General features: G+C 42.3%; 1 protein-coding gene across 1 annotated transcript in view; it reads left to right on the top strand.

Annotated features, from left to right (window-relative positions):
• Positions 1–24,613, top strand: part of LOC126191339 (cytochrome P450 6k1-like) — a 60,831-nt gene that overhangs the window by 5,758 nt on the left and 30,460 nt on the right. Inside the window, exon 2 of the mRNA XM_049932173.1 lies at positions 3,863–4,762. Coding sequence (XP_049788130.1) covers positions 3,871–4,762 — 892 coding nt within the window. The 5' untranslated portion in view covers positions 3,863–3,870. The remainder of the gene's footprint in view (positions 1–3,862; positions 4,763–24,613) is intronic.

Genomic DNA, 24,613 nt, shown 5'->3' with positions numbered 1-24,613 from the left:
CGGACAGGTCATATAGTTTGTGGGTTGCGATATTTTTGCGCGACCTGAACGATAAAAACATCTTTTGTACTTGACAGACCACTTGCATATAAAACCAAACGCAAGACAGTAGCTATATTAGTAAAAGGACAAGGGGACTTCAGCAGCTAATGCAACACTTGTTTTATGAAAGCAAGTAGAGTCTAGTGCATTCCACACTTCTGGCTACAAAACCCTATTTTTGAACAAAATATCCGTTCAATGCGACGTCCTTATCCCATCTTACTGGTAGAGTTTGAATGCCTGCATGACGCCACCTTACTGGTCGACGTCGGAGTCAACGTCTTGCTGCATTAATAACCTCCCCATCATGCGTGTAGTGTTTCCTGCGGAATGCTTCCTTCATTGGGACAAACAGATAGAAGTCGGAAGATGGTAGACTCGAGCTGTAGAGTGGGTAAGGCAGAACAGTCCAGTAAATTTTTCTGAGCTGCTCTCGGGCGCTCTGACTTGGGTGAGGCCCTTCGTAATCAAGGAGAAGGAAAAGTTATTTTTCATTTTTGTGGCGACAAACACACTGAAATTGTTTCTTTAGTTTCCTAATGGTAGCTATTACGGGCGGGAAGGAACGCCTGGTCCCCGGCACGAATCCGCCCGGCGCATTTGTGTCGAGGTCCAGTGAACCGGCTAGTCTGTGGATGGTTTTTAGGCGGTTTTCCATCTGCCTCCCCGGCCGATGTGGCCGAGCGGTTCTAGGCGCTTCAATCTGGAACCGCGCGACCGCTACGGTCGCAGGTTCGAATCCTGCCTCGGGCATGGATGTGTGTGATGTCCTTAGGTTAGTTTGTTTTAAGTAGTTCTAAGTTCTAGGGGACTGATGACCTCAGATGTTAAGTCCCATAGTGCTCAGAGCCATTTTAACCATTTGAACCATCTTCCTCAGCGAATGCGGGCTGGTTCCCCTTATTCCGCCTCAGTTACACTATGTCGGTGATTGCTGCGGAAACAAGTTCTCCATGTACGCTACACCACCATTACTCTACTACGCAAACATAGGGGTTACACTCGTCTGGTGTGAGACGTTCCCTGCGGGGTCTACCGGGGACCGAACCGCACAATAACCCTAGGTTCGGTGTGGGACAGCGGAGGGGTGAAGAGGACTGCCGTAGTCGTCGTGGGGTTGTGGACCACTGCGGCTGCGGCGGGGACGGAGTCTCTCCAACGTTTCTAGGTCCCTGGTTAACATACAATACAGTACAATACAAGGGTAGCTAAGCAAACTTCAGAAATGAACGTTTCACCGTAAGGGAGGACGTCCAACAGAATAACCCCTTAAGAGTCCTAGAAGGTCGTCGCCATTACTACCTCCTTGGAGGAGAAGTGGTGTGGCGCCGGATTGTCGTGTTATTTCCAGTTCGAAGTGATGAACCAATCTTTCATTGCCTGTGAAATTTTCGATAAGAATTGTCACTATAAACCGCGTAACGCGCAAGCAGTTCCGCACAGATGGTCCTTCGGTGCTCCTTACGGTCGTCTGTTAGGCAGTGAGGAACCCAGTGGCCACACAGCTATGTGTACCCAACTGATGGACGACTGTGTCAGCACTACCATCAGAAATGCCCAGTTGTGCAGCGAGGTGTTTGATTATGAACCGTCAATCACCTCCAATTGGAGGTGATTGACTACAATAGTCACAGCTGTGTGCGGCCAGTTATCACGCGGGAGGTTGGACAGATTTGCATGACCTTATTGTGATGATGACGGACGATTCGCCCAGCGATTCAACGTGCTTTTCTTCACTGCCAGGTCACCGTAGACACTCCTCAAGTGCTTATGATTATCTGCGGTGCTTTGGTTTTCCGCCAAAAGAAATTCAGTGACAGCTCTCTGCTTGGGACGCACCTTCTTTACAGTCGCCATTTTGAAGGCTATGTATAGTGCTGCCACCTAGCACAACAACACGAAACTTCCGGGGCTGAAGCCGTAGTATTCCCCGAGTCCTTCAACAGATTCCGCAATTGGCCGAGATAAAGCATGTGTTGCATTATTTCTTGAATACCCCACGTAGAAAAAGTAAAAAGTTCAACTTTTACTTACATACCACGCGCGCTGTGTATTTTACACCCCAAACTTGACACACTCACTTTCAAACTTCTCACAGATATGCTACAGGTGTTTGAAAATAGTCACAACATATCTTCACGGCAGCTGAAGCACAATTAAGAAATTGCTCTTTGTCCAGCCACAACAATGGAGGTAAACTTGCAAAAATTGATCTACATTTGAATTTGGAGTATTTTATATGCCAATGTGTCTCCTAGATTGTTAAATCTCTGTTACCATTTATTTTCAGCATTTGGATCACGGGAATGTGTGTGTAAGGTTTATCACAACTGGTCTTCTCTTCGTTAGAACAAGCTCGATGGAATTAATCCTCTCCCAGCGGCTCGGCCGACTTGCTCTTGGACCTCTCGTCGCGAGGGAAACATTTTTAGCTAGGTTGTGTATTGAGCGCTGTCTTTATAGCCATCGCCATTTATTAACTGGTGATACCCCACTACTTTGTGCTCATTGTCGTCGACATTTAAGCGTTCGCCATTTCCTGACCGAACGCCCTTTTTTTAACCGCTTACGTTCCACTGTATGTTTTCCGTCCGAGTTACCGACAATTTTAGCGAACGACGCGAAGGACATTTAATATTTGGTTCGGGACCTCTGCTGTCTTTACAGCGTATTTTGTGGATCCTTCTCCCAGAGGAAGTCTTTGTTTTTAGCTCTCTTTCCGTTTGTCTATTGGGCTACACGTGTAGTCGCTTTTAACTTCTTTTACTTGTTAATGGTCTTATGTCAAGGGCGCCTATGACCTCAGTTGTCTTTGCTCCCTAAAAAAGAGGAAAAAGACTAACTGATGCAGGACGGTTCTGAAGGGAATAATAAAAGTAAGTAAGCCGAATAAAAGTCAAGTATTTATTTATGTTTCCACTTTAAAGTGTGGCAGAAAGCAGGTACTTTGTGTGTGTGTGTGTGTGTTTGTGTGTGTGTGTGTGTGTGTGTGTGTGTGTGTGTGTGTGTCTGAATTCCTAAGGCACCAACCTGCTGAGGTCATCTGTCCCTAGACTTACACACTCCTTAAACTGACTTAAACTAACTTATGCTGAGAACAACACACACACACATCCTCGAGGGACTCGAGCCTCCGGCAGGAGGGGCCGCGCAATCGGTGATATGGCCCCTCGAACCGCGTGGCCACTCGGTGTACCTGATACTTTGTCCCAAGAAATTTATGGACAGTAAAGAGAATTTGTTACTTCTGAAACGTGAATATGTGATAAAGGATACAATTATCTAAAATCTATATTGAACGATATAGATACTACCAGTTTAGAAGCACTTACATTAAACAAAGGCACAGGTTTCTAGTCCTGTGTTCTGTCTCACGTCCAAGCGCACATGTGTAAGAATGTCCCTTAATCTTAACAAATTTCTTCCAACAATCAAGACTGAAAGCAGAACAGTAGACTTGCATCATCTACTGTATCAACATATCTGCTCAACAAATTGGCTTCGCTCACAACACACGTATTAGAATACATCAGTTTATCCAGACGACATTAGGTACCAAAAAAAAAGAGAACTTCATAGGAATCAGCTTCATATTTCTTTTCGTATGTTTGAAAGCTAAGTTATAGTGGAATTAAAGTTCTGATAGAGACATGCAGAACTGGGATAGGTAACACTTGTCATATGTTCTGTTCGTATCATACACTTCACTTTACTGTTGTTTCTAAAGTGTGTTAGTCAAGGGTTTGAACAATGCAGCAAAGCATATAAGTAATTACGTGCTGTCAGGCTAATGTTCTATTCTTTCTTTTTGTTTGTCTAGGAATCAAAATGGCTCTCTTCTTCGATTCATGGGGGACTGAAATGTTGGCTCTCCTGACAACTATTTTCGCGATACTTTACGTCACATTTAAAATCAATTATACATACTGGAAGAAGAAAGGTTTGCCATATTTGGAGCCAACTTTCCCGCTGGGAAATGGCTGGAACACGACACTAATGAGGAAGAACCCTAGCGAGGACCTGCGGGACATCTATTTAGAAACAGATGGCAAGGATGTCGTCGGTATTTACGCATTAAGCTACCCTGTCCTCGTTGTGCGGGATCCAGAGTTGATCAAAACGATCCTAGTAAAGGATTTCAACTACTTTCCCGACCGAGGCATCTACATCGACGAGGAGACAGATCCCCTGTCAGTACACCTTTTCTTCCTCGGTGGCCCCAAGTGGCGGTCTCTGCGCCAGAAGCTGACACCCACATTCACGTCGGGAAAAATGCGCGCCATGTTCGGTATAGTGCGCGACAATGCACGCATTCTGGTTGACGTCACACCTGTGGGCAGTGTTGTGGAAGTCCGCGAGCTGGTTGCCCGCTACACTACTGACGTCATCGCATCCTGCGCTTTCGGCATCGCCATCGACAGTCAGCACAACCCAGAGGCGGAGTTCCGTCAGTGGGGGCGGCGCTTCTTCAAGCCATCCCTGCGTACCTTCTTGACTCTGTCTCTGGGCCTCTCCAATCCCAAACTGCGCAAACTGCTGCCTGTACCCTTCACGCCAAAGGATGTCGCAGAGTACTTCACACGCGTCGTCAATGACACAATCAAACACCGAGAGGAGACAGGTGTCATTAGGAAGGACTTCTTACAGTTGATGATTCAGCTGAAGAACAAAGGATATGTCGATGACAGCTTCTTAATTGAACGGCAGAAGAATGAAGAAGGTAAGTCCTGTTTCTCAGTGTAAATGATGTTAAAAAAAAATGAAATGTTAACTCTCTGATTATCTAGACTGTCATCCTTAAAAGCTCTTGCGTCATGTTAAGATATCATAATTGTATTCTGGTGCACATAATATGCAACAAATGTCTCATTTAACATCTTTGGAATTAATATTGTTGATTACCCAGGCAATACACATGCCACATTTCTTCTTCTAAAACGGTAATAATTCTCACTCCTAGTATAGAAGTTGCCACCTAAAAGAATTTAACTACATATCATTCCCTGAAAAGTGACAGTTTCTGAAATGTGATTGTCCACCAGTTTTTCATATTTTAAGAGCAATCTAATACTAATATGCTGACTTCTTCTAAAACGGTAATAATTCTCACTCCTAGTATAGAAGTTGCCACCTAAAAGAATTTAACTACATATCATTCCCTGAAAAGTGTCAGTTTCTGAAATGTGATTGTCCACCAGTTTTTCATATTTTAAGAGCAATCTAATACTAATATGCTGACTTCATGTTATCTCCCCCTTCTCCATCACCGATGCACTCTACACCTCTTAGTAGGAATAAGTAGTTAGAGGTATAGATCCATTTTAAAATAGTCATGTAAAATCTTTCTTCATTGTCGGATAGACTATGAGACATCTATCAAGAGCCATATTGCTATTGTTTGCTGTCATCAGTAGCGACATTTCATTCTCCATAGGGCGTCACCTTCGGAAAAGGCTTACTTATTGCATAAATTTTCTTAATTTGGTTTTTAAGAATACAGATAATTGCAAATAACTGCTTACATTTTTTGTTTTTTTTAATTTTATTGTCTTTATTATTGTTTCTTGGGTATAAACTTGATTCAGAATTTCTGACCTGACCAAATGTAACCACAATAGTTATGAAACATTTGTTACCTGAACTTAATTGTACAGTCCAATCTAACACCATGTTTAACAAAATACGTACTTATATTATGAAGTTAAGTGTAAAGAATGAATGGGTAGCAACTATGTAAAGGGACATAGTCATCTAACATGACAACCAATTTTCGATGCAGTTACTTACAAAACACAAAATCAAAATCAGTCTTAATTAACTAATTAAGGCCTGAAAAACTACTTTTGTTACTTTCAAGACTATTGTAAATCCAACCATTCTAATAGGTGACGGTCGTTTCTAAAGCGTGTTAACACTAATATTTTCTCCGCTTACTTGAGTAATGGATGATGTTTCTTTTCGGAAATGCAACGCCAGGACTTGGCCTACAGCTGAGACAGGGAATAGTATAACACATCTCTAGAAGCTGTACTTGTTAATATCAGTTGCCAGTTCGAGTAGGACAATTATCTGTTTCACATTTCAAGCAAATAGTTATCAGTACTTTCTTACATACAACTTTTCTACTTTAGTAAAGACCAGTATGTTGAACCAAGAAATAGTTTCCTTCGTTTACATTGGTACCAAATACCTTTCCTCATTACAAAACTTACCTAAACTGCATATTACTAGAATGAGTACAAAAGTTCAAAGCTTCTACAGAAAATGTGCCTGAAACTGCAACAGATAGGAGCATTCCTTTTATGAAAGCATTTAAGATAATATTACTGTAATTTATAACTTTAATATTTTATTCTTAGCTATAATTGTCACCTTAAATCTAAAGGGTGACAATTATTGAACTGTATGAAATAAAATCGTCATAACTTCTGAACGGTTTGCGTTAGGACTTACAAGCTGCACGGTTGGCTGCGGAGAATGATGGGAACTAGTATGCGCATGTGCCTTGTTGTTGTCGGCTATTTGTACGTGAAAACGCTACGGTACAGCGCGTTTGAGCGTATAGCGCTTGTGAAGGCATACAAGCGAGCTATAACAGCCGAACTGCAGTTCAAAGGAATTTTGCCACCGAGTTCAAGCTGAAGACAACCACTCCAAGTGTGCTAACAATCAAGAATTTGATTCTCAAGTTTGATAGAGTGGATAGGGTTCGTGGCGACATTGTTGGCAATGTCGGTCGTCCCAAAAGGGTGAAAACGCCTCGAAAGATTGAGAAAAGACGCGCTGTGTTTCAAATCAGCCCCAGGAAATCGATCAGATGAGCTACACGACAGGTGGGAATCAGCTGGGAGACATTGCGACAAATTGTTGTTGAAGACCTGCATCTCTTCCCGTACAAGATTAAAACCCATCAGCCATTAAGCCCCAGGGCCATGAACAGCGGTTGTGTTCCGCAAACACTGCTGTCCACACAACTGACGAATAGGACTTTGAAGTGAATATCCTTTGGCTCAGCGACGAAGCCCACTTTAATTTGGACTGGTTCTTCAATAAGCAAAATTGTCGCATTTGGGGGCCTGAGAACCCACATTTCGCGATCGAAAAGACTCTTCACCCTCGAACAGTGCCTGTGTGGTGTACAATGCACAGTTACGTAATAATCGGTGCGACATTCCTTGACGGCACGGTGACTACCGAACGATATGTTAAGGTTTTGGAAGATGATTTTATCCCCGTTATTCTAAGTAACCCTGCTTTCGACAACATACGGTTCATGCAAGACGGAGCTCGACCCCATCGAACAGGAGGGTGTTTGATGTCCTGGAAAATCACTTTGGGGAGCAAATTCTGTCTCTGGGATACCCAGAGGCCACTGGCACGGGCCTCCATTGGCCGCCATGTTCTGCGATTCTGAACACGTGCTACTCTTTCTATTGGGCTATATTAAAGAAAATGTGTACTGCAATAACCGCAAAACCATTGCTGAGCTGTAAATAGCCATCAGGAGGTCATCGACAGCATCGATTGACGGAAAGTCATCGAGTAAAACAGAAGTGATTTCTGGCGTTCCCCAAGGTAGCGTTATAGGCCCTTTGCTTTTCCTTATATACATAAACGATTTGGAGGACGATCTGAGCAGCCGTTTAGGTTGTTTGAAGATGACGCTGTCGTTTATCGACAAATAAAGTCATCAACAGATCAAAACAAACTACAAAACGATTTAGAAAAGGTATATGAATGGTGCGAAAATTGGAAGTTGACCCTAAATAATGAAATGTGTGAAATCATCCACATGAGTGCTAAAAGGAATCCGTTAAACTTCAGTTACACGATGACTCATTCAAATATAAAGACTGCAAATTCAACTAAATATCTAGGAATTACAATTACGAACAACTTAAATTGGAAGGAGCACATAGAAAATGTTGCGGGGAAGGCAAACCAAAGTCTGCGTTACATTGGCAGGACACTTAGAATATGTAACAGATTTACTAAGGAGACTGCCTACACTACGCTTCCCGTCCTCTTTTAGAATACTGCTGCACGGTGTGGGATCCTTACCAGATAAGACTGACGGAGTACATCGAAAAAGTTCAAAGAAGGGCAGCACGTTTCGTATTATCGCGAAATAGGGGAGAGAGTGTCACAGAAATGATACCGGATTTGGGCTGGACATCATTAAAAGGAAGGCATTTTTCGTTGCGACGGAATCTTCTCACGAAATTCCAATCACCAACTTTCTCCTCCTAATGCGAAAATATTTGGTTGACACCGACTTACGTAGGTAGAAACGATCACCAAGATAAAATAAGGGAAATCAGTGCTCATACGGAGACATATAGGTGTTCGATATTTCCGCGTGCTGTACGAGATTGGAATAATAGAGAGTTTTGAAGGTGGTTCGATGAACCCTCTGCCAGCCACTTAAATGTGATTCGCGGAATATCCATGTAGATGTAGATGTAGATGTAGATGTAGATGTAGATGTTCTGACACTCAAGAAGGTCATTCAGAATTTCATTATTCGTCTGCGCCACATCATCGCCAATGATGGCAGGCATATCTAACATGGCATATCTATAGTGACGTTTACATGTTGATTAAGGCGTGTGCACGCCGTAGTTTGAACTAATTTACGTTTTTTTTCATATAGTTCAATAATTATCACCCTGTACATAATTTGAAACGCTACTGTCAGACTAACATATTGGAGAAGATATAGCAGTTAAACATCAGAAATAGAGTTTTTATTAAACTTCACAAAACAGGGAAGGATTATATGCAAAATTCACATTTATATTAATTCAAACAAACTGATAAGTTTACAAAAACTTATTAAAGTAAATTTTCTTTTTAAAACGCATGAAGCAAAAAGAAAGAAAACTTATTGCCTGTTACGAAACTAAAAGGAACGTTGAATAATCTAGCATTATTACAGCTGAAAAACAGTATAGAGCTTCCAGTCAGAGGATTTCCACATATTCATACTGTCCAAAGCAAACTTTGCCTTATCTCAACATGACTATTCGGTTATTTGCAATGCGTAGCAGCCCCGTCGTATTAAATTTGGTCTCTCATCATCAGATCACGAAGCAAGCTATAATATGGTCTGCTTTGACTCCAAATCCTTCCATCTGAGGCGCTTTAATATTCCTTTTTCGGTGTTCGCTGCTTCATATTACTGCAATCCTTTGAAACTGACTGACTTAGACAATGCCTATACGGAGACTAACTTCTCTCTCCCTGCGTGCACCAACAGTAAACTCGCCTAAGTTTTAGCTGTGTCGCTTTATAAGACCAAATTCACAATTTAATTTCAGGGGAAAATCAGCTCTTGTAGAAGTGCAGTAACAGAATGTTTTAGATACAGTTTCATAATAACTTTCACTGTATTTCCTTCAGAGTATATAGGTTGTTGTTGTTGTGGTCTTCAGTCCTGAGACTGGTTTGATGCAGCTCTCCATGCTACTCTATCCTGTGCAAGCTTCTTCATCTCCCAGTATCTGCTGCAACCTAAATCCTTCTGAATCTGCTTAGTGTATTCATCTCTTGGTCTCCCTCTACGATTTTTACCCTCCACACTGCCCTCCAATGCTAAATTTGTGATCCCTTGATGCCTCAAAACATGTCCTACCAACCGATCCCTTCTTCTAGTCAAGTTGTGCCACAAACTTCTCTTCTCCCCAATCCTATTCAATACCTCCTCATTAGTTACGTGATCTACCCACCTTATCTTCAGCATTCTTCTGTAGCACCACATTTCGAAAGCTTCTATTCTCTTCTTGTCCAAACTAGTTATCGTCCATGTTTCACTTCCATACATGGCTACACTCCATACAAATACTTTCAGAAACGACTTTCTGACACTTAAATCTATACTCGATGTTAACAAATTCCTCTTCTTGAGAAACGCTTTCCTTGCCACTGCCAGTCTACATTTTATATCCTCTCTACTTCAACCATCATCGGTTATTTTACTCCCTAAATAGCAAAACTCCTTTACTACTTTAAGTGTCTCATTTCCTAATCTAATTCCCTCAGCATCACCCGACTTAATTTGACTACATTCCATTATCCTCGTTTTGCTTTTGTTGATGTTCATCGTATATTCTCCTTTCAAGACACTGTCCATTCCGTTCAACTGCTCTTCCAAGTCCTTCGCTGTCTCTGACAGAATTACAATGTCATCGGCGAACCTCAAAGTTTTTACTTCTTCTCCATGAATTTTAATACCTACTCCGAATTTTTCTTTTGTTTCCTTTACTGCTTGCTCAATATACAGATTGAATAACATCGGGGAGAGGCTACAACCCTGTCTTACTCCCTTCCTCACCGCTGCTTCCCTTTCATGTCCCTCGACTCTTATAACAGCCATCTGGTTTCTGTACAAACTGTAAATAGCCTTTCGCTCCCTGTATTTTACCCCTGCCACCTTCAGAATTTGAAAGAGAGTATTCCAGTTAACATTGTCAAAAGCTTTCTCTAAGTCTACAAATGCTAGAAACGTAGGTTTGCCTTTTCTTAATCTTTCTTCTAAGATAAGTCGTAAGGTCAGTATTGCCTCACGTGTTCCAACATTTCTACGGAATCCAAACTGATCTTCCCCGAGGTCGGCTTCTACCAGTTTTTCCATTCGTCTGTAAAGAATTCGCGTTAGTATTTTGCAGCTGTGACTTATTAAACTGATAGTTCGGTAATTTTCACATCTGTCAACACCTGCTTTCTTTGGGATTGGCATTATTATATTCTTCTTGAAGTCTGAGGGTATTTCGCCTGTCTCATACATCGTGCTCACCAGATGGTAGAGTTTTTTCATGACTGGCTCTCCCGAGGCCATCAGTAGTTCAAATGGAATGTTGTCTACTCCCGGGGCCTTGTTTCGACTCAGGTCTTTCAGTGCTCTATCAAACTCTTCAAGCAGTATCTTATCTCCCATTTCGTCTTCATCTACATCCTCTTCCATTTCCATAATATTGTTCTCAAGTACATCGCCCTTGTATAAACCCTCTATATACTCCTTCCACCTTTCAGCCTTCCCTTCTTTGCTTAGAACTGGGTTGCCATCTGAGCTCTTGATATTCATACAAGTGGTTCTCTTATCTCCAAAGGTCTCTTTAATTTTCCTGTAGGCAGTATCTATCTTACCCCTAGTGAGACAAGCCTCTACATCCTTACATTTGTCCTCTAGCCATCGCTGCTTAGCCATTTTGCACTTCCTGTCGATCTCATTTTTGAGACGTTTGTATTCCTTTTTGCCTGCTTCATTTACTGCATTTTTATATTTTCTCCTTTCATCCATTAAATTCAATATTTCTTCTGTTACCCAAGGATTTCTATTCGCCCTCGTCTTTTTACCTACTTGATCCTCTGCTGCCTTCACTACTTCATCCCTCAGAGCTACCCATTCTTCTTCTACTGTATTTCTTTCCCCCATTCCTGTCAATTGTTCCCTTATGCTCTCCCTGAAACTCTCTACAACCTCTGGTTCTTTCAGTTTATCCAGGTCCCATCTCCTTAAATTCCCACCTTTTTGCAGTTTCTTCAGTTTCAATCTGCAGTTCATAACCAATAGATTGTGGTCAGAATCCACATCTGCCCCAGGAAATGTCTTACAATTTAAAACCTGGTTCCTAAATCTCTGTCTTACCATTATATAATCTATCTGATACCTTTTAGTATCTCCAGGATTCTTCCAGGTATACAACCTTCTTTTATGATTCTTGAACCAAGTGTTGGCTATGATTAAGTTATGCTCTGTGCAAAATTCTACAAGGCGACTTCCTCTTTCATTCTTTCCCCCCAATCCATATTCACCTACTATGTTTCCTTCTCTCCCTTTTCCTACTGACGAATTCCAGTCACCCATGACTATTAAATTTTCGTCTCCCTTCACTACCTGAATAATTTCTTTTATCTCTTCATACATTTCATCTATTTCTTCATCATCTGCAGAGGTAGTTGGCATATAAACTTGTACTACTGTAGTAGGCATGGGCTTTGTGTCTATCTTCTCCACAATAATGCGTTCACTATGCTGTTTGTAGTAGCTAACCCGCACTCCTATTTTTTTATTCATTATTTAACCTACTCCTGCATTACCCCTATTTGATTTTGTATTTATAACCCTGTAATCACCTGACCAAAAGTCTTGTTCCTCCTGCCACCAAACTTCACTAATTCCCACTATATCTAACTTTAACCTATCCATTTCCCTTTTTAAATTTTCTAACCTACCTGCCCGATTAAGGGATCTGACATTCCACGCTCCGATCCGTAGAACGCCAGTTTTCTTTCTCCTGATAACGACGTCCTCCTGAGTAGTCCCCGCCCGGAGATCCGAATGGGGGACTATTTTACCTCCGGAATATTTTACCCAAGAGGACGCCATCATCATTTAATCATACAGTAGAGCTGCATGTCCTTGGGAAAAAATTACGGCCGTAGTTTCCCCTTGCTTTCAGCCGTTCGCAGTACCAGCACAGCAAGGCCGTTTTGGTTAATGTTACAAGGCCAGATCAGTCAATCATCCAGACTGTTGCCCCTGCATCTACTGAAAAGGCTGCTGCCCCTCTTCAGGACCCACATGTTTGTCTGGCCTCTCAACAGATACCCCTCTGTTGTGGTTGCACCTACGGTACGGCCATCTGTATCGCTGAGGCACGCAAGCCTCCCCACCAACGGCAAGGTCCATGGTTCATGGGGGGAGTATATAGGTAGCCCATTGAAATGTAACTGGTATAATTAGAAATACACATAACGTACTGTGTAACTTCATGTAAAAAGAGCATACCCAGAATGTTGTTAAACAAGAATGTACAATGAGTGTAATGTGAGTGTAGTATTGTTATATTCCAGTGTCTCTTCCTTCACCCCAGGTGACACAGTGGCGACGATTTAGACTGCAACTCAGCGTCTTGGCACTAGTTATGGAGACGGGGACCTGTTTGGTGTTAATTATCCCTTTGATGGTGACTTAATTTCTGCCATCACTAGCCCCAAAACCAGCAGTCAAGGGTCACTAAGTTAATGCATCAGCGCCTTTGGCAAAGCAGTGATGTAATGCATTGAAACAAATGTGCATTAGTAACTGATTTGGCCTCTGAAATAAAACCTGTAGGCTTTACTCATTTGTCCCCACAATTAACAGCTTTGCGTATTATGCAGCATTCCGCTCAAAATTTGGCCATCATCACAGTGAAACAATGCTGTCGTGTATTCCCTGTTTCTGCCAGCCGCCTACCATTGTGGTGTCTGGTTCGAGACTGAGGCTATGCAGCTGCTCCTATCCTTCATCCGTGTAGGAAACGCTGTTGCTGTGTCTCCGCTTGCCTGCGCACGCACTGTTGCTGTGAGCCATCTCCAATCACACTGCATCTTGCAAGCTAACATCCTAAAGATGTTCAGGCTCACATGCAGTACCACTTCGTCGAAATGTCTTGGCTCAAACTCGTCTAGGGGTTGAACTGCACGTGTTGCATTACATGCCCTAAATTAGACACTTGTGACCGTTTGGTTAAATTGTCGGGCTGTTGGCAAGTTTGCGAAATACGGAGTTAATATAACACATAATAGAAGTAATAATAATATCGGGAGCTAAATTAACGACCCACAAATGATGTAGGCCACACAGTTGCGATTTGGTTAGAATAATGTTTATTCAGAAAGCAAACTAATAGTGAAAGTGGTCATATTTAGAATTACTGTTACACTTGAGCGCATATCCATTTGACACCATTCGATCATTCACAATACAGGTTATCTACGCGAAAAGTTACGAGTTCACACCAGGCGCGCGGCTGCTCACCGCTCAGAGACTAAAGGCCGGTTCCCACTAGGGCTGCCGCGCGTCAAAACCGCGCGTCAGCGGCGTGGTTGCCATGGAAACGGCGTCAGCGGCACGGTGCGGCGGGCTCTGCGTCGCGGTTTGCCCATGTCGAACCGCTTCCGCTGACGCGTGACGCGCTCCAGGTGCGCGCCGCCAATCACAGAACGCGCTGAGCGTGACGTCAGGTACGGCACCCCGGGCCACAAGAACTTCCGCCGAAGCGCTGGCGCGGACGCGGCGGCAGCTATGAAAAACATATCATCCGATTCCAAGGAAACTATTCGGTAGAAAAATTTGATTCTTGGGCATGTTATCTTCTCTCGATAAAGGACCGAATTTCTTTTCGTTATTCGTCGTAGTTACTTGCTGTATCGCATTTACGTAAACCTTTACACGAAATTTTAATGAGTGTGCAGAGGTAAAAACGCATTGCGTGGACTTTGCGTACAGTTCATTTTAGGTTATACATTATTGCGTATGAAATTTAGTCAACATATGGAAATTGTTTTTAAAGCTGAGAGCAGATCGATAGCTATCACCGTTCTCGAGATATTGAATGATATGTCGGCGGACGGGCTGTGCCGTGACCGACCGCGGCTCGCTCGCGACGCGACCGATACTTCGTCCTGCTCGTCGTAAACCATGTGGTTGTATCAACCGCAAATTTTGTAAACGTTTCAAGAAATCGAAACGTGTTTTTTTGCAAATGATAACTAGTGAAAAGTCATTTATTTCGTCGCATGATAAATATCCTAAATCTGTTTATCTACCGAGATATGAAAGTAACTACAGTTTTTCAGAAGGGATAGATGAATTTTTTTAAACGGCATTAATAGCATGTCGAATGAGAAGTTAAACCGAAACTAATTTTCTGGTATGTCATAAGATGTAATTTACTAAATATGTAGAGCTATTGATTATTTCCTTTCTTATTTCTTTATCCAGTGTACTTTACTGATTCAAGACGCATTTCGCCTTTTACTTTAAGGCATCTTCGGTGGATACTAGAATGATTCAGTTTTGTTTTGATATGTGATACCTGCAGATTATAAAACAGTTCACATCTTTTTTTACGTGAATGACTGATTACTTACAGTGAATCGAGTTTTTGGCGGACATATACGTTTCCCCTCACCTGGTCACATGCTGGAGGTTGAACTAAAACTTAGATTATGGAACATAAGCACATTTTCATGTTCGCTCTTTTTTCTTCTGTCACTAGCAGAAGACGTTTCACCGAAAACTGTGATTTGAAGTCGTAACTACAGTGTGTTCACCTCATGTCCCTTCCTGTCTGATTTGTTTATGTACATGTTGCCAACCTGCAGAATTATATGCTGAAAACTAATGTTTGTTTATTTCTGTTCTCCTTATATCTGTATGTGTGTGGCTAGCCAGTGATAGTTATAGAAAGTTGAAAGTGAATCCAGTAGTTGTCAGGCAGAGGTTGAAAGATTTGGTGATCAGCTGATTTCAGTTTTGGTTTAAATATTTTGTGGAGGAGTGCATGGAAGAGTAAATTCACTGCTTACATTAATAGATAAAATAGTAGAATAGTATTTCAACAGATGATTATTATCAGAATACTATCACCCAACCCCTTTGTCCTCACTCTTTGACGCCCCATAATACGTCCTGTCAACTAACCCCTATTGTTGTCAAAGTTGTGCCGTAATTTCCTCTTCCTCCTCTATTTAATTTCGTACCTCTTCTTTAGTCCCACGACCCTCGTATCTAATCTTCAGCATTCTTATTGATCACCACGTTTTGAAAGCGTCCATTGTCTTCTTGACAGAACTGTTCATCGACCACGTTTCACTTACAGACAAGGCTGCACTCCACACAAATACCTTTGTAAAATAGTATCCAACCATTGGAATTTATATTCGGTGTGAACAAATTTTCTTTTTCAGAACGCTTTTCTTGCTATTGACAGTCTTCAGTCAGGTTTGTGTCTGCACCAGGAAATCCCTTACAATTTAAAATATAGTTTCGAAAACTCTGTTCCAAAAATATATCATTCTTTCGTGATTCTTAAGCAAGGTGCTGGCGCTGATTACATTATGGTGTGGGAAATTCTATCAGGTGGCTTCCACTTTCATCCCTTCCACCAAGCCTTTGTGTTCTTACTGTTTTCGTGTACCTGCTACCGTGTCACATTTTAAATGTTTGTCTCGCTTAACTATCTGAATAATCTCTTTTATCGTACATTGTTTCAATGTGTTTGGAGATAGTGAACAATCATGAACGGTAGTCATGAAATTTTTTTATGTTGAAATGAGAAAACTTGAATAATGAAATATGTGAAAGAGTAGATTCTACAGAAAATGAAAAATTGGTATGTCTTCACCCAACTTCGTCTTTCCTTCATGTAGGTGTAAGATATAGTTAATCAAACGCACCGCGCGTTTCAGTGGGTCCTGCCCCGTACCTCAGTGGCTGTCCGTCATTGGCTACCGCTAACGTCTGCCGCTTCCAGATGGGAACGCCAATTCCGCGAGCCGCCGCGTCAACGCGGAAAATGCTTGCCGCTGCCGTTTCCGCACGCCGCGCTGCTGCGCTCTAGTGGGAACCGGCCTTAAAGGCCCACTGAAACGTCCGGTGCGTTTGATTAACTACATTTTTCACCTACATGAAGGAAAGACGAAGTTGGAGGAAGACATGCCAATTTTTCATTTTCTGTACAATGTACTCTTTCACATATTTCATTATTCATGTTTTCTCATTTGAACATAAACAGATTTCATGACTACCGTTCATGATTGTTCACTGCCTCCTAACACAATGAAACAATGTACAACAAAAGAGATTATTCAGATGGTTAAGCGAGACAAAAATTTAAAATGTGATACGGTAGCATGTACAGAAAAACAGTAAGAACACAAAGGCTTGGGGGAAGGAATGAAAGTGGAAGCCACCTGATAGAATTTCGCACAGAGCATAATGTAATCATCGCCAGAACCCTGCTTAAGAATCATGAAAGAATAATATATTTTTGGAACAAAGTTTTCGAAACCAGATTTTAAATTATAAGACATTTCCTGGTGCAGACGCAAACCTACAATAATTTATTGGTTACGAGCTGCGGTTTACAACTAAAGAGACAGTAAACGGTAGCAAATTATGGAAATGGAACTTGAATAAGTCAAGACCCCCAGTTTTTCGATAACCTTAAAGTTACCGGAATGCGACTGACAGAAACAGAGGAAGGAATCCGCTAGAATACGAATGGATATCTTTGAGAGAAGAAGTGGTGAATGCAGCAGAGTATGTGGATGGGAAGAAAGTACAGTAGAAATCGTTAGATAAAACGTGATATATTAAATTTGTCATGAGGGAAAAATATAGAAATGTAGCAAATACAGTAGGCCACCGGAAATATACATGTCTAAACATGACGTTAACAGAAAGTCCAAAATTGCAATGCGATTTTGCTCTTGGAAAACATAGGGGAATGAAAATGAGAAAGAACAAAGAAAATTTTGCTCAAAGGAGAAGCAACTGTCAAGAACTCATTTGGCAAAGCCAGAACTAAGCAAATGAGAGATGGCTAGAAAGTGGAAGGAATATGTAGAGAGGAGAGGGGGAGGGGTTGTACAAACTAACATAAGCACAATGTTAGATTCCTGTGAGATGTCTGAACACGCAAGGCAATACTGATCCTACCACTTAGCTAAGTAGACACACTGAAGAACTGCGAAACTGTGTTTATAGCATTTGCTTGTTTAGAGAAAGGTTTTGACAATCTCAATAAAAACATTCTTTGAAACTCAGGAGATGTCATCGAAAAACACAGGGCCACAAGATTATCTACAACTTGTACAGAACCAAAATGCATTTCTAAGACTTCAATGACTTGAAAGGGAAGCAGTAATTGAGAAGGCAGAAGCAGAGAGGATATAAAACGAAGACTGTGAATAGCAACAAAAGCGTTCAGAAAAAGAAAATTTGTTCACATCGAATAGAAATTCTAATGACTGGGTACTATTTTACAAACTTATTTGTGTGGAGTGCGGTATTTGTGCGGAGTGCAGCCTTGTATGTAAGTGAAACATGGGTGATGAACAGTTCTGTCAAGAAGACAATGGACGCTTTCAAAACGTGGTGATCAATCAGAATGCTGAAGATAAGATATGAGGATCATGTAACTAAAGAAGAGGTATGGAGTTAAATAGAGGAGGAAGAGGAAATTATGGCACAACTTTGACTACAAGAGGGGTAAGTTGACAGGACATATTATGAGGCGTCAAAGAGTGAGGACAAAGGGGTTGGGTGATAGTATTCTGATAATAATCATCTGTTGAAATGCTATTCTACTATTTTATCTATTAATGTAAGCAGTGAATTTACTCTTCCATGCACTCTTCTACAAAACATTTAAACCAAAACTGAAATCAGATGAACACCAAATCTTTCAACCACTGTCTGACAACTACTGCATCCACTTTCAACTTTCTACAACTATCACTCACTAGCCACACACACATACAGATATAAGGAGAACAGAAATAAACAAACATTAGTTTTCAGCATATAATTCTTTAGGTTGGCAACATGTACATAAAGAAACCAAACAGGAAGGGACCTGAGGTGAACACACTGTAGTTACGACTTCAAATCAGCGTTTTCGGTAAAATGTCTACAGCTAGTGACAGAAGAAAAAGAAAAAAGAACATGAAAATGTGCTTATGTTCCATAATCTAAGTTTTAGTTCAACCTCCAGCATGTGACCAGGTGAGGGGAAACGCAGATGTCCGCCAAAACTCGATTCACTGTAAGAAATCAGTTATACACGTAAAAAAAGATGTGAACTGTTTTATAATCTGCAAGTATCACACATCAAAACAAAACTGAATCATTCTAGATTCCATAGAAGATGCCTTAAAGTAAAAGGCGAACGCATCTTGAACCAATAAAGTACACTGGATAAAGAAAAAAACGTTTGTTACCTCCAAAGGAAATAATCAATAGCTGTAGATACTTAGCGAATTACATCTTATGACATACCAGTAAATTAGTAAATTAGTCTCGGTTTAACATCTCATTAAACATGCTATTAAATGCTGTTAAAAAAATTCTTCTATCCCTTCAGAAAAACTGTAGTTACTTTCATATCTCGGTAGATAAGCAGATTTAGGATATTTATCATGTGACGAAATACATTGCTTTTTACAAGTTATCGTTTGCAAAAAAAAACACTTTTCGATATCTTGAACTGTTTACGAAATTTGCAGTTGATACAACCACATGGTTTACGACGAGCAGGACGAAGTATCGGTCGCGTCGCGAGCGACCCGCGCACGGTCACCGCACAGCCCATCCGCCAACATATCATTCAATATCTCGACAACGGTTATATCTATCGTTCTGCTCTCAGCTTTAAAAACAATTTCGATATGTTGACTAAATTTCATATGCAATAATGTACACTCCTGGAAATTGAAATAAGAACACCGTGAATTCATTGTCCCAGGAAGGGGAAACTTTATTGACACATTCCTGGGGTCAGATACATCACATGATCACACTGACAGAACCACAGGCACATAGACACAGGCAACAGAGCATGCACAATGTCGGCACTAGTACAGTGTATATCCACCTTTCGCAGCAATGCAGGCTGCTATTCTCCCATGGAGACGATCGTAGAGATGCTGGATGTAGTCCTGTGGAACGGCTTGCCATGCCATTTCCACCTGGCGCCTCAGCTGGACCAGCGTTCGTGCTGGACGTGCAGACCGCGTGAGACGACGCTTCATCCAGTCCCAAACATGCTCAATGGGGGACAGATACGGAGATCTTGCTGGTCAGGGTAGTTGACTTACACCTTCTAGAGCACGTTGGGTGGCACGGGATACATGCGGACATGCATTGTCCTGTTGGAACAGCAAGTTCCCTTGCCGGTCTAGGAATGGTAGAACGATGGGTTCGATGACGGTTTGGATGTACCGTGCACTATTCAGTGTCCCCTCGACGATCACCAGTGGTGTACGGCCAGTGTAGGAGATCGCTCCCCACACCATGATGCCGGGTGTTGGCCCTGTGTGCCTCGGTCGTATGCAGTCCTGATTGTGGCGCTCACCTGCACGGCGCCAAACACGCATACGACCATCATTGGCACCAAGGCAGAAGCGACTCTCATCGCTGAAGACGACACGTCTCCATTCGTCCCTCCATTCACGCCTGTCGCGACACCACTGGAGGCGGGCTGCACGATGTTGGGGCGTGAGCGGAAGACGGCCTAACGGTGTGCGGGACCGTAGCCCAGCTTCATGGAGACGGTTGCGAATGGTCCTCGCCGATACCCCAGGAGCAACAGTGTCCCTAATTTGCTGGGAAGTGGCGGTGCAGTCCCCTACGGCACTGCGTAGGATCCTGCGGTCTTGGCGTGCATCCGTGCGTCGCTGCGGTCCGGTCCCAGGTCGACGGGCACGTGCACCTTCCGCCGACCACTGGCGACAACATCGATGTACTGTGGAGACCTCACGCCCCACGTGTTGAGCAATTCGGCGGTACGTCCACCCGGCCTCCCGCATGCCCACTATACGCCCTCGCTCAAATTCCGTCAACTGCACATACGGTTCACGTCCACGCTGTCGCGGCATGCTACCAGTGTTAAAGACTGTGATGGAGCTCCGTATGCCACGGCAAACTGGCTGACACTGACGGCGGCGGTGCACAAATGCTGCGCAGCTAGCGCCATTCGACGGCCAACACCGCGGTTCCTGGTGTGTCCGCTGTGCCGTGCGTGTGATCATTGCTTGTACAGCCCTCTCGCAGTGTCCGGAGCAAGTATGGTGGGTCTGACACACCGGTGTCAATGTGTTCTTTTTTCCATTTCCAGGAGTGTATTACCTAAAATGAACTATACGCAAAGTCCACACAATGCGTTTTTACCACCACACACTCATTAAAATTTCGTGTAAAGGTTTACGTAAATACGATACAGCAAGTAACCACGACGAATAACGAAAAGAAACTCGGTCCTTTATCGAGAGAAGATATCAGGCTGTAACATGCCCAAGAATCAAATTTTTCTACCGAATAGTTCCCTTGGAATCGGATGATAACTATTTCATGGCTGCTGCCGCGTCGGCGCCAGCGGTTCGGCGAATATTCGTGTGGCCCGGGATTCAGGACCTGACGTCACGCTCAGCGCGTTCTGTGATTGGCGGCGTGCACCTGGATCGCGGCACGTGGCAGCGGAAGCGGTTCGACATGGTCAAACCGTGGCGCAGAGCCCTCCGCGCTGTGCTGCTGACGCCGTTTTCATGGCAACCACGACACTGACGCGCGGTTTTGACGCGCGGCAGTCCTAGTGGGAACCGGTCTTTACGGCCGGTTCCCACTAGAGCGCGGCAGCGTGGCGTGCGGCAACGGCAGCGGCAAGCGTTTTCCGCTCTGACGCGGCGGCTCACGGAATTGGTGTTTCCATCTGGAAGCGGCAGACGCTAGCGGTAGCCAATGACGGACAGCCACTGAGGTACAGGGTGGGACCCACCAAAACGACCGGTGTGTCTGAATAACTATATCTTACACCTACATGACGGAAAGACGAAGTTGGGTGAAGACATACCAATTTTTCATTTTCTGTACAATGTACTCTTTCACATATTTCATTATTCATGTTTTCTCATTTGAACATAAACAGATTTCATGACTACCGTTCATGATTTTTCACTAACAACACATCGAAACAATTTATGATAAAAGAGATTATTCAGATAGTTAAGCCAGACAAAAATGTAAAATGTGATACGGTAGCAGGTACATGAAAACAGTAAGAACACAAAGGCTAGGTTGAAGGGATAAAGTGGAAGCCACCTGATAGAATTCCGCACAGAGCATAATGTAATCATCACCAGCACCTTGCTTAAGAATCACGAAAGGATATATATTTGGAACAGAGTTTTTGAAACCAGATTTTAAATTGTAAAGCATTTCCTGGTGCAGACGCAAACCTGACTGAAGACGGTCAATAGCATGAAAAGCGTTCCGAAAAAGTAAATTTGGTCACATCGAATATAAATTGTAATGGTTGGATACTATTTCACAAAGGTATTTGTGTGGAGTGCAGCCTTGTATGTAAGTGAAACATGGGCGATAAACAGGTCTGTCAAGAAGACAATGGATGCTTTCAAACCGAGGTGATCAATAAGAAAGCTGAAGATTAGATACAAGGATCGTGTGACTAAAGAAGAGGTACGGAATTAAATAGAAGAGGAAGAGGAAATTACGGCACAACTTTGACAACAGTAGGGGTTAGTTGACAGGACGTATTATGGGGCGTCAAAGAGTGAGGACAAAGGGGTTGGGTGATAGTATTCTGATAATAATCATCTGTTGAAATACTATTCTACTATTTTATCTATTAATGTAAGCAGTGAATTTACTCTTCCATGCACTCCTCCAAAAAACATTTAAACCAAAACTGAAATCAGACGAACACCAAATCTTTCAACCACTGTCTGACAACTACTGGATTCACTTTCAACTTTCTGTAACTATTACTGGCTAGCCACACACACATACAGATATAAGGAGAACAAAAATAAACAAACATTAGTTTTCAGCATATAATTCTGCAGGTTGGCAACATGTACATAAACAACCAGACAGGAAGGGACATGAGGTGAACACACTGTAGTTACGACTTCAAATCAGAGTTTTCGGTAAAACGTATACTGCTAGTGCCAGAAGAAAAAAGAGCGAACATGAATATGTGCTTATGTTCCATAATCTAAGTTTTAGTTCAACCTCCAGCATGTGACCAGGTGAGGGGAAACGTATATGTCCGCCAAAAACTAGATTCCCTGTAAGTAAACAGTTATTCACGTAAAAAAAGATGTGAACTGTTTTATAATCTGCAAGTATCCAACATCAAAACAAAACTGAATCATTCTAGATTCCACCGAAGATGCCTTAAAGTAAAAGGCGAAACGCATCTTGAATCAGTAAAGTACACTGGATAAAGAAAAAAAAGTTTGTTGCTTACCAAAGGAAATAATCAGTAGCTGTAGATATTTAATAAATTACATCTTATGACATACCAGCAAATTAGTTTCGTTTTAACTTCTCATTCCACATGCTATTAAATGCTGTTAAAAAAAATTCATCTATCCCTTCTGAAAAACTGTAGTTACTTTCATATTTCAGTAGATAAACAAATTTAGGATATTTATCATGCGACGAAATACATGAGTTTTCACAAGTTGTTGTTGTTGTGGTCTTCAGTCCAGAGACTGGTTTGATGCTGCTCTCCATGCTACTCCATCCTGTGCAAGTATCTTCATCTCCAAGTAACTACTGCAACCTACATCCTTCCAAAACTGTTTAGTGTATTTATCTCTGAGTCACCCTCTACAATTTTTACCCTCCACGCTGCCCTCCAATACTAAACTGGTGATCCCTTGATGCCTCAGAACATGTCCTACCTACCAATCCCTTCTTGTAGTTAAGGTGTGCCACAATTTCTGTTCTCCCTAATTCTATTCAATACCTCCTCATTAGTTATGTCATACACCCATCTAATCTTCAGCATTCTTCTGTAGCACCACATTTCAAAGGCTTCTATTCTCTTCTTGTCTAAACTATTTATCGTCCATGTTTCACTTCATAAACACGCCTACACTCCGCACAAATACTTTCAGAAAAGATTTCCTTACACGTAAATCTATACTGGATGTTAACAAATTTCTTTTCTCCAGAAACGCTTTCCGAGCCATTGCTAGTCTGCATTTTATATCCTCTCTACTTCAACCATCATTAGTTATTTTACCTTCCAAATAACAAAACTCATTTACTATTTTAACTGTCTCATTTCCTAATATAATTCCCAGAGCATCACCTGATTTAATTCAACTACATTCCATTATCCTGGTTTTGCTTCTGTTGATATTCATCTTAATCTTCCTTTCAAGACTCTGTCCATTCCATTCAACTGCTCTTCCAGGTCCTCTGCTGTCTCTGACAGAATTACAATGTCATCAGCAAACCTCAAAGTTTTTAAATGAATTTTATCCATAGTTTATTTGTCACATGACCAGTTTCGGGCTTGCGCCCATCCTCAGGTGTTTCACAAGTTATCATTTGCAAAAAAAACACTTTTCGATTTCTTGAACCGTTTACGAAATTTGCAGTTGATACAACCACATGGTTTACGACGAGCAGGACGAAGTATCGGTCGCGTCGCGAGCGACCCGCGCACTGTCACCGCACAGCCCATCTGCGGACATATCATTCAGTATCTCGAGAACAGTGATAGCTATCGATCTGCTCTCAGCTTTAAAAACAATTTCGATATGTTGACTAAATTTCATATGCCATAATGTATTACCTAAAATGAACTGTACGCAAAGTCCACGCAATGCGTTTTTACCTCTGCACACTCATTAAAATTTAGTGTAAAGGTTTACATAAATGCGATACAGCAAGTAACCACGACGAATAACGAAAATAAATTAGGTCCTTTATCGAGAGAAGATATCAGGCTGTAACATGCCCAAGAATCAAATTTTTCTACCGAATAGTTCCCTTGGAATCGGATGATAAGTATTTCATGGCTGCCGCCGCGTCCGCGCCAGCAGTTCGGCGAATATTTGTGTGGCCCGGGATTCCGTACCTGACGTCACGCTCAGCGCGTTCTGTGATTGGCGGCGCGGACCTGGAGCGCGGCACGCGGCAGCGGAAGCGGTTCGACATGGTCAAACCGTGACACAGAGCCCGCCGCGCCATGCCGCTGACGCC

This window comes from Schistocerca cancellata, chromosome 6 (assembly GCF_023864275.1).
Source record: "Schistocerca cancellata isolate TAMUIC-IGC-003103 chromosome 6, iqSchCanc2.1, whole genome shotgun sequence".
In the NCBI taxonomy this organism is placed as follows: Eukaryota; Metazoa; Arthropoda; class Insecta; order Orthoptera; family Acrididae; genus Schistocerca; species Schistocerca cancellata.
The sequence above is the reverse complement of the archived record's forward strand: the minus strand, read 5'-3'. Positions and strand labels throughout refer to the sequence as shown.